Here is an 11736-nt window from a genome sequence, read left to right as displayed (position 1 = left end):
TTATTGATTGACTTTATGAAATTGATAAATTAAACTTTGGAAACAGAGGACTGCAGTTTCCTACAGGTATAAACCACTATTTAATGCACACATTTAGCACACTGAAATGCAGTTTAATAATGAAAACTATTTTTAGGATATGCTTCAGGTAAAAAAGACTAGCCATCTTGCACAAGGAAATATCAAGTTACTTGACTGTACAGTGAAGTAGATGTGCTGCTCCAATGGTGCACTGATACACTAGAGATAGATGACCTATACTGTTGAACCTTCTTCATTTCTCAAATGATGGGCATCGTTCATCGATTGTAACAACTTCTCCAAGTTTGATTTTTTTTCTATAGCAATCGTGTCCTGAAGCATGCCCTCAACTTTGCAGCAAGGTTTTGTGACTTTAAATCCTAATTAAATTGTAAATCCTGTGCAACAGCACCAGTTCTTTTTGACTGGAACTAACTTATGCTGAATTCATTACAATATCCATGACCTAACCAAACATTAACTCGCAAAACCCAAAGGGATTGACGCGAAGGATTGTGATGCATGAAAGACACCCATCATTAAAATAATGAATGCCCTACAAGATAGGAGTGGAAATCAGCCCTCCCATCCACTTGAACCAGAGGGAACAAGGGAAACTGGTTGGGGAACTGGCGGGGTAGATTTAACCGAAGGGCTGTCATGAATAGCCACACATTAAAAAAAACTTAAAATGATTACTACCATCAGTCTATGTAGCCACAAGTTTGCACCACGATACGCTCGTTATCCCTGCATCATGGGAGACATCAAATATATGAAATCGCCAAGAACTGTGAAGGTGTCCAAGGGCAAGAAAACACTCCTCCAGACTGCAAAACTGTGCCGACAGAAATACAAGGTTCTGCGTGAGACCCAGTTAAAACTTTTCATAATTGACTCAAACTCAATTGCTGGAAACCCTGACTAGTAGTTTATATATTGGTACATAGTGATGGGACATTCGCACATAAACATCGTTCACTGAACATCTGAACTCGCTGGAAGCCCAAGACAACCCAAACTAATTCCCCAGAACGGAGCCTGAGACACTTTCAATCGCAGTCCTTTACATATAGGAAAATGAGCATCTTCTGGCTATTAATCAACTCTGCATGAATGATGAGAAAGGGCAACATACTTGAACATTCTGACGAAAGGTCTTCAACCTGAAACGTTAACTCTGTTTCTCTCTCCACGGATGCTGCCTGGCCTGCTGAGTTTTTCCAGCGTTTCCTGTTGTTATTTTGGATTTCCAGCATCCGCAGTATTTTACTATTATACTTGAACATTCTTTTGCTTAAGAACTGGTTTAGCTTTTATACATTCAAAAATGGGGCAATACGCAATTTCTTTAAGCACAATAAAACAATAATTAAAAATTAGAACAGCTAAGGCACTAAAATTCAGTAAGTCACAAACTATATTGCTTCTTTAAAAATGCTAGAAACTACAGGAAATTACACTGCTAGAAGCAGAGAACTTCTCAGACGTTGCTGAAAAAACTGGAGCTATTGCACAACTTCTGTGGTCTTGTATGACAGAAATTTGGGTCACACAATTAAGTCATGGCATACATCTTAGGGGCAAGCTTCAGCACACGATTTCCCTAAAACCATATAACCTTGGACAGTGGGGGGGGGGGGGGGGGGAAGAATGCCAGAATGGGGGACAGCACCCAGCTCCACTTCCAAGACTTCCCAGTTAAGTCAACTGCATATTTATTAGACGAGTAAAGGTTAGTTTAGGTACATCATACATCTTGTTACTCTTAGATTTGGTTACAGTTTTATCTGATATTAAGGCTTAGTCTGTGAAGAACAATACTTTATTCAATAGCACCCTAGTCCACTCCTCTATTCAATAGCACCCTAGTCCACTCCTCTATCACCCCCAACAGCCCTTCCCCTTCGCCTGGCACCTTCCCGTGCAAGCGCAGGAGATGCAACACCTGCCCCTATACCTCCCCCCTTCCCACTGTCCAGGGCCCCAAACACCCCTTCCAGGTGAAACAGCAATTTACTTGTACTTCTTGCAATCTAGTATACTGTATTCACTGCTCACGATGCGGTCTCCTCTACATTGGGGAGACCAAACGCAGATTGGGTGACCGCTTTGCGGAACACCTCCATGCAGTCCGTAAGGGTGACCTCGAGCTTCTGGTCGCCTGTCATTTTAATTCACCGCTCCATTCCCACTCAGACCTCACCGTCCTTGGCCTCTTGTATTGTTCCACGGAAGCTCAACGTAAACTCGAGGAACAGCACCTCATCTTCCGATTAGGCACTTTGCAGCCTTCCGGACTCAATATCGAGTTCAATAATTTCAGATCATAACCTCGGCTTCTATTACTTTTTTCCTTTAAATTTTTTCTACCCCTTTGTTTTGGGTCCTCCTTTTCCGCCCCCCCCCCCCCCCTTTCCTTTTGTTTCTCTCTCACCTGGCAGCTGTCCTTATCCTGCCAGTACACTTCACACCTAATCTCAGCTGCCTTTTGTCTCCACAGGCCCATTACCATCTCATCTGGCTTCTAATACCTTTTATTGTCTCCTTTTCTTCTTTTGTTCGATCGCAGCTTTGCCTTCGATCTTTTTATTTTCTTTCCAGTTTTGAAGAAGGGTTTCAACCCGAAACGTCAACTCAAATTTCTCTCCACGGGTGTTGCCTGACCTGCTGAGTTTTTCCAGCATTCTCTCTTGTTATTTAGCATTTAATTCTATCTGGGCTCATTTTAGTTCAACTACTTGTTCCTTTTGAAAATTCCCAAATCTCCTTTAAAAATAACTCCTGTATTGTCAAAATCCAAGTGTCAGTGAGCAGCAGGCACTAAGTAATTACAGGTAACTTTGTATCAGTGTTTCATTAGTTCAAAGCTAGACATGGTGGACGAGTAAAGCTCATGAACAGTAAACTTTGGTTTGAACTGCAATTCTTACAACACATGAGAGGAGGACATTTAAAAAAAAGCTTTTATTTGTTCGAAATACTTCAAAGATAAACCAACATTCTCTTGGTATGGGGCTAGATTATATACATTTACCATGAAATATATCTTCTAGAGACTAGCAAATACAAATGATCCTCATATACATTATTACTGCATTTTTAATATGAAATGCATTTCCTGGTTTTCCAGTTACTGTCGGAGATACGCTTTCCTACAATTGCTACATTTCTATTCCTCTCTAGAATTTAACACAAAGGTAGACAATGGCATCTCCCTACTATTCATAACTACTCTTAACTTTACACAGAAACAAGTTAAGACCATCAAGCCTGCTTTCGGCAAGCATCAAACTTTTGAAGTATTTACAATCAAGAAAAAACTTGCATTTATATAGTGCGTTTCACAACCCCAGGACATCCCAAAGCACTTTACAGCCAATAAAAGTACTTTTGAAGCGTAGTCACTGTTGTAATGTAGGAAACGTGGCAGCCAATTTGTACACAGCAAGATCCCACAACCAGCAATGCGGTAATAACCATATAATCTGTTAGTGGTGCTGATTTTGGGATAAATAACTGGCCAGGCCACCGGAAAGAACTCCCATGCTCTTCTTCAAATAGTGCCAGGGGATCTCTTCCGTCCATCCAAGAGGGTAGACGGGACCTCGGTTTAACGTCTCATCTGAAAGACGGCACCAGTGTAGCATTCCCTCAATAATGCGCTGGAGAGTCAGCCTACATTTTGTGCTCAAACCTCTGGAGTACAATGGACAAAAATTAATGCTTACAATCATAAGCTCATTAGTCTAAAGCATATCTATAGATATTGAATATCGGGAAACCACAATACTTCCTCCTATTCTTTCAATAAATTGAAGTCATTTTGTTCTTTTAGTGTGAATAATTTCACTATAATTTTTTTTATAACTAGGAAGATACAAAGCTAGGTGGGAATGCAAGTTGTGAGGAGGATGCAAAGAGGCTTCAATGGGGTGTAGACAAGCTAAGTGAATGGGCAAGAACATGGCAAATGGAATATAATGTGGAGAAATGTGACGTTATCCACTTTGGTAGGAAAAATAGAATATTTTTTTAAATGGTGGGAGATTGGGAAATGTTGGTGTTCAAACGGACCTGGGTGTCCTTGTACACGAATCACAAAGTTAACATGCAGGTACAGCATGCAATTAGGAAAGCAAATGGTATGTTGGCCTATATTGCAAGAGGATTTGAGTACAAGAGTAAAGACATCTTACTTTAATTATAATAGGGCCCTGGTGAGACCACACCTGGAGTATTGTGCACAGTTTTGGTCTCCTTACCTAAGGAAGGATATACTTGCCATAGAGTGGAACAAAGGTTCACCAGACTGGTTCTTGGGATTGGGGGGGGGGGGGGGGGGGAGAGGAAACGGTCCTATGAGGAGAATATAAATATAGAATACAATAAATAGCTGAAATATTTTAATACACAAGGCAAAGCCAGTGATGACCAAACACTTTAAAAGTGAGGACAAGTTGATAAAGCTATTAAGAAAAAACACATGCGATCCTAGGGTTTATAAAAAGGGGCTTAGAGTACAAAACAAAGCGGTAATACTAAATCTATACACATCTTGGTTAGGCTGCAGTTAAATACGGAATTCAACTTTGGGCATGCTATTTTATGGTGACAGTATAAAAGCCATTTACTAAGATGATGACAGGAATGAGAGGCTTTAGTTACAAGGCAAGTCTAAAGACACTGGGGTTATTTTCACCAGAACAGAGAAAGTGAAGAGGTGATCTGATAGACATGTTCCAAATTATGAGGCGTTTTAATAAGATAAATCAGGAAAAAATATTTCTGCTGGTTGGCGAGTCAGTAAGATTAATCAGAACAAAAGGGGTCAGGAGATTTTTTTTTTTTTTTTTTAAATGCAGAAGGTTTAGGACATGGAATGCCCCACCAGAAACAGCGATAGAAGCAGAATCTATAATGGTTTTAAAAGGGAAACTGATAAATATTTGAACAAAAAGGGAAATCTAAAAAAGGTATGGTAAAATGGACAGTTCTGGAGAGCCAGAAAAGGCAAGAAAGGCCTTCTGTGCTGTGAAGCTGATTCTCCAGCAATTTGTATAAGGAGTCACCTAAACGATAAAAATTAAGTCTCTGGTAATTTTAAACCTGAAATGTATTGAGATATTTTTGCACATTTCATTTACATTAGAGCCCTGACTACAGTTGTTCTCCACTCCAGGCAACCAAACAGGACTTCAACTACATCTTAGATGAAGCCTCCAATAACCTTGCACCTCATAACACTGCATTAGGATATCCATATTAGATATGAGCTCAAGCAACATGGACCTTAAACCTACAACCGCCCACTCCAGAGGCAATACAACTGCTTATGAGGATGGTCAAGATTTAACCTTCACAGAAATGGCCAAGCACCAAATCCATACTGCAATACTTATCTGGATTTAGTAATACAATTTTCAGACTGTAGATGTATTAACAAAAAATAGCAAGCTCCAAAGTTTCCCTGTTGGTTGAAAAGAAGACCAGTTGTCATGCCACGTGGCATAGGTGATGTGAAGCAGTGCTACAAAATGCCAGTCTTGGGCATTACCGCACATCAGCAGCTAATTCAGCTGTAATGCATCCCCCATCTTGGAACCCCAGAATAGTGACATAAAACTGGAAAATAGCCAGCAACATTTAGGCAAGATAATATAATGTTCAGTCTCAGCAGTGGGGAGGGGGTCATCATATTGTCTTTGTTAAGCAACAAAACTGATGACGGGGACTTTAAACAGAACACTTAAGAAATGATGGATTCACAAATGTGCTATCCTGACAAATGTAAAAACAGATGTATGACTGAAAGACCAAATAAAGTCAAGCCACCAATATTCCAGCACATCCTTAATTTGGCAAGGTAGTGTAACAAACTCCATGTAAATAAGAAAAAAAACTGTACTATTCATATAACTCCTTACTTTAGTGTTTGTGGTTGAATCCAGTAGAATATTAAACAATTACAATTGAGGCTTCTTTGAATCAGCTCATTTGTTGAATGATTTTAAGTTAGAAACAAAATTGACAATTTGAAACAGTCACCCAAACAATTTTAATTACTCAAATGAAATGAGAACAGAAAGGGAGGAAAATAAGTTTCTAGAACCAACTGGATTCAGAAATGACCTGTTTTGTCATGACCACCATAGCTTTCATTTGAGATTTCATTATTTATGTTTTCACTGACAACAGCACATCTCAGATCAATTAATTTTATCCTGTTTTTAGAGAGGAGGCTAGACGATTGCAGTACAGTTCACACAGTTTCTCCCCAAAATATTCTGCATCTTTATAGGCTTCACAGCTCTTCCGCCAAGACTGTGGTACTTGATCTTTTCCATAATAAGCCCCAGCAATTGCTCCTGCCATGGTGGCAATTGTATCAGTGTCTCCGCCCAGTGAAATGCTGTAGATTATTGTCCTTTCGAGCCCATTGTACTTTTCTGGAATTTTTGGATCAGGATCAATGCACCTCAGGAAGGAATAAATAGCAGTTGGCACCGATTCAAAAGCTGCAATTCCATTCCCTAAAGAAAAATCATACAAACCTTACGAGCTCAGTAGATACAGAGATGACATTTTTAGAGTACAAACACAAAGCACTGTACAGCGTATACCCAAGTGGAGCATTGCCTTGAAATCTAGTGCACAAACACCAAGTAACGCACAACAAGAGTGTGCTGAAATACTTGGTTATGTGCCTGTGCTTTCAGGCAAAGCAAAAAAAAATGCCTTCATATGGCATGAGGATGAATATTATGTGTGGACAGTAACATTTTTACATTTATTTATGCCAATTCATTTTGAAGATACCAACAGAATTACAGACAATGAAAAACTTTATGCCACAGTTTAAAGATTAAAGTGACATTTTTTGTCTAAACACTATTCTCATTCGAGCATGACCCTTGGGAGCAAAGTAAATGGCCCAGTACATATTACAATGTGAAAAAGTTGTAAGCCAGGGTCGAGGGTAAAAGAGAAGACATTGTAAATAATAGCTTTATAAAGAGGAGTGAGATATTTATAAAGAGGAGTGCAATATTTACTATATGGTTTGTACTTGCATGAATATTCCTGGCTCTGATGCTGAATATCAGAATATTGTAATATTCTTTGCTCCTTGTGATAATCATAAACCAATATAATTGCTTTAGACTAGAGCAACTGTTGCTGTTAAGATAAGGATTTTGTAAACCTCAAACATGCTGATTCCAGGAATGAACAGGATTGTGAACCAAAATGTCATGATTGTGATTTTTAAAAAATAAATGTGTCGAACAGAATATAATAAATCTACAATAAAATTAGACATTAAGAAATAGGTAAAACAGTTAAATAGGGCGTTAAAACATTGCTGTTAAATGCAGAAAACGGAGATTGGCAGGAAACAGCTGCTATCTTGACCTCCTGCAACTAATTATTTTCCTTCCAGCTGGCACAGTTCTCTTTTCCTCTCCCTCAATTCTACTAAAGTTAATACTGTTAAAAAGAAATAAAACTAGGGCTTAGTACATAACAGTTTCTAGGAAATAGAAGCAGCAGCTCTTACCCAATTCATTAATCACCTCTTCCTTTGAAACATCCGTTCGGGATAAAAATGCTTTCATTTTCTTCAGTCTATTGCAGTAGGGAAACTCATGAAAGCTGAAAAAGGAAGAGAATAAAGCAAATATTGAGGGATCCAAGTAGGGAAGAGTCAATTGCTCAGACTGGAATTTTTCTAGCTTGACTATTGAGTACAAGTGCTGCACTGGACTTAAACATCAGCTACTTTGTGCCCTTCTCAAATATATAGATTCTAGGCAGAAGATACCTTGAGTAAGTGAAGAAATAAAGACTTAAATGCACCAAAGTCAGCCCATTATAAAAAGGGGGACCATTTTTATTTAATGTAAAAAATTAAAATTATCACTATCCTACATTTCATGAAACTTCTTGGCTGTCCCTTCACTGCTACAACTTCAAACTTTAAAATTCCAGCTAGATGGAATCAATAACTGTTTATAAAGCTCCCTAAAGTTAATGTCATGAAATGGGGGCACCCTGCTTGTGACCAATACTCCCTATTCAGCACGTTACTGGAACACACCTTTAATATGTCAAAGCAAAGGAAGAACGATACACTACAAATTACAAAACAATTTAAAACACACACACTAGCAAGGGGACAAGAGGTTCCAGCAGCCATACAGCTATCACCCTTTATAAAATTGGATTATATGGCAACTCAGCTGAACAGTGCTGCTTTAAGCACAATAATGCTTTTTTTTTTTTAATTATCCAAAAGTTTATTCCAGCTTTGAAGGTTTGAGACTTTTATAATAAGTCCACAAACCTTCAAAACTGGAATTATCTTTTTTGGGTAAGTTTCACATACAGAATTTTATGCTCTGTTCTATCAAGATGAAAGATGCCAGTGATGGCGATTCCTTTGACACCCAACATCAACCTCATGCACTCCCAGGTCTAATAAATCACGTGCTAGTTACATGAAGCTGCTCTACATTGTTGTAACCTATCTCCAAAGAGCACCTCCCATTGTACTAGCATGATATTTCCATTTCTTGTACTAGCCAACCTTATTGCTCCTCAAAGTGAAATTACCACTTCACTATCAAACAGTGAATGATTTTGTACTGCCCAAAACTGCACAATTGCTCACACCCAATAACAACTGGATCAATAACTGTTCAACCTCATTTTATTTATGACAGATAATACCAACCAAATTTGAAAAGAAAGCATAGCCCAACAGAAACAGTAAACTCCACTTTTAGGAGAACACTCACTAAAACAATCAGCTGGGCTGCAATGCATTTAGGCTAAAATAATCTGCTATCAACAAAGGCCGCTTGGGCCACAGCAAGAGCTATTGCCTTGAGTAGAAAAGCCAATCTCAATAGTACAAGAAACCTGAAACTGCCCAACAGCTTTGTAATACAACCTAACCTTGACCTTTTTGGTAATATATAGTTATATAAGTCATAGTCATAACGGCACAGAAGGAGGCCATTCGGCCCATTGAGTCTGTGCCGGCTCTCTGTAGAGCAATCCAGTCAGTCCCATTCCCCCGCTCTATCCCTGTAGCCCTGAAAGTTTATTTCCCTCAAGTGCCTATCCCATTGAAAACATCGAGTGTCTCCGCTTCCATCGGCAGCAAGTTCCAGGTCATTACCACTCGCTGTGTAAAAAAGTTTTTCCTCACATCCCCCCTGTATCTCTTGCCCAAAACCTTAAATCTATGTCCCCTAGTCCTTGTACCATCAACTAGTGGGAACAGCCTTTCCCCATCTAGCCTATCTAAACCTGTCATAATCTTGTACACCTCTATCAATTCACCCCTCATCCTCCATTGCTCTAATGAAAACAAATCCAGCTTCTCCAACCTGTCCTTGTAGCCAAGATCCCCATCCCCGGAACCATTCTGGTAAATCTCCTCTGCACCCTCTCAAGGGCCTTCACATCCTTCCTAACGTGTGGTGACCAGAACTGGATGCAATGCTCCAGTTGTGGCCTAACCAACGCTTTATAAAGGTTCAGCATAACTTCTCTACTTTTGTACTCAATACCTCTATTTATGAAACCCAAGATCCCATATGCTTTGTTAACCACTCTCTATGTGGGCAGCACGGTGGCATAGTGGTTAGCACTGTTGCCTCACAGCGCCAGGGACCTGGGTTCGAATCCGGCCTCGGGTGACTGTGCAAACTCCACACACATTCTCCCCGTGTTTGCGTGGGTTTCCTCCGGGTGCTCCGGTTTCCTCCCACAGCCCAAAGATGTGCGGGTTAGGTTGATTGGCTATGATAAATTGACCCTTAGTGTTAGGGGGATTAAATACGTGGGGTTACGGGGATAGGGTGGGATATGTGTCGGTGCAGGCTCGATGGGCCGAAATGGCCTCTATCTGCACTGTGGGGTTTCTGTGATTTCTGTGATATGTCCTGCCACCTGCAGGGACCTATGCACATTAACTCCCAGGTCCCTCTGTCCCTGCACACTCTTTAAAATTGTGCCATTAAGTGAATATTTCCTCTCCCTGTTCCTTCTGCCAAAATGCATCACCTCACATGTCTACATATTATAGCATAAAACATTTTTATCCACTGTAGGGGTTCATAGGAAAATATTTTGCTGGAGGGAAGAAGGGATTAGAGTACAAAACAAACTGCTCATCATGAAACGATCAATGTTTAGGATCTTTCTCTGTAAACTGTTAATACCACTCTCCCCCCCCCCCCCCAAACACAACCATCGACCTACCACGTGTTCAACAATAGCAAGAAAGTTAATCAAAAATAGTTGATTGTTTAAAAGCAGTTTTAGAAGGACGTCATGGAAAATTAATCATGAAACAGAAACTTTTAGCAAACCATTTCTTCAAGGTTCTTTCAGAACCTCAACCCTGGAATCTTTGAAAGCAGTACATCCTATTCCAAACATTGCTTGGTTCTTTCAAGGCTGACCCCTCGTGATTCAGTTTGAACAGTTTTGTTTTAAGTTCTTTAAAAGTCTTATCTTGCTTAAGAATTTCTGAAGACCTTTAACTGTTCAAAATAAATCTCAACAAATCAAGATTCAAAATGAACATGAATTCTGCACCCTGAGATGAGTAATTTTCTCCTTTTCTATGCCACACACCATCCCTGCTTAAGAGGAAGGGTTGGAGACTGTTGCTAACAATGTATTCTGCCACTGACAGTGTCCCTCCTTCTGCAGAAGTAACTAGCATTACGGTGTATTCAAGAAAAAAGAACAGCTCGTTATGTAACGAATCACAGATATGAAATCATGTCATAACCCTCAAACATGCCAGTATTTTAGAAAAATTAAGGGATGCCAGCCACAGTGGACATAAACTGATCTTCTCGCTGCAAGATAAACATTTATGCATGAGAATCACCAGTACATACTGCGATTTTCTTTTGAGCTGATGGTGTGGATGGTCCATAGTAATGACTGAAACTAAAATGTTGCATGCATTGCCCAAGGACCAGGTCAAAAACCCAGAATTGGATAATCTCACACAGAATCTAGAACTCCCGTCGGCATATTTGGGGATTTTTTGGCTGAATTTTGCACAAAATCATGCAGCTGAGGTCACCACAGCAATGCTTAGGGTAGAAGCAAAATGAGCTTGCTCCATTTTCCAGGAAGTCAGACTAGAATTTCTTTTATTTAAAATTCAGATTCTCAGCTTATGTAAAGAAATAAAAGCAAGCTCATTATAAATTGTGACTTTTTTGAAAATACTTTTGAAGTTACACACAGATTTTGAATTTGGGGACAAAAAAGTGAATTAGAATATTTCTCAACATTTATTTTTCACAATGTTCTTTGTTATAAATCTCATCATCATCAAGAAACTACTCATGAAATAACGCTGGACGGCCAGCTGGTGGCGCCGTCCAAGGAGTATAAATACTTAGGCGTGGGCCCAGCTTTCCAGGGACATTTTGTAAGACAAGGAGCTAGTGAAGTACAACTAGACTTCCATGTTCTGAAACAAGTTGATTAAAGCCTTGCTTTATACTCAAACCAAGTGCGTAGTGAGTTTTATTACATCATTCTTTATTTGCATTTGATGATAAAGGCAATGAAAAGAACTGTATGTGCAGCCAAGTTAAAAAAATATATATATTTCTATGAGATTTGCTGGATTCAAAGGCTTCTCTTCCTCCGTTGTCTCTCCATACCCACCCTCCA

The 11736-nt window shown here is 39.5% G+C and overlaps 1 protein-coding gene across 4 annotated transcripts in view; it reads right to left on the bottom strand.

Annotated features, from left to right (window-relative positions):
* Positions 1 to 2969: 2969 nt before the first annotated feature.
* Positions 2970 to 11736, bottom strand: part of adprs (ADP-ribosylserine hydrolase) — an 88057-nt gene continuing 79290 nt past the window's right edge. For all 4 annotated transcript variants that reach the window (XM_085962596.1, XM_085962594.1, XM_085962595.1 and 1 more), the window contains 2 exons: positions 7580 to 7674; positions 2970 to 6554 (listed from right to left, as the gene is read on the bottom strand). In XM_085962596.1, the coding sequence (XP_085818722.1) occupies positions 6241 to 6554; positions 7580 to 7674 (409 nt within the window). In that variant the 3' untranslated portion in view covers positions 2970 to 6240. The remainder of the gene's footprint in view (positions 6555 to 7579; positions 7675 to 11736) is intronic.

The sequence above is a fragment of the Somniosus microcephalus genome, chromosome 20 (genome assembly GCF_052327205.1).
Source record: "Somniosus microcephalus isolate GS21.2 chromosome 20, FLI_Smic_1.0, whole genome shotgun sequence".
Lineage (NCBI taxonomy): Eukaryota > Metazoa > Chordata > Chondrichthyes > Squaliformes > Somniosidae > Somniosus > Somniosus microcephalus.
The sequence above is the reverse complement of the archived record's forward strand: the minus strand, read 5'-3'. Positions and strand labels throughout refer to the sequence as shown.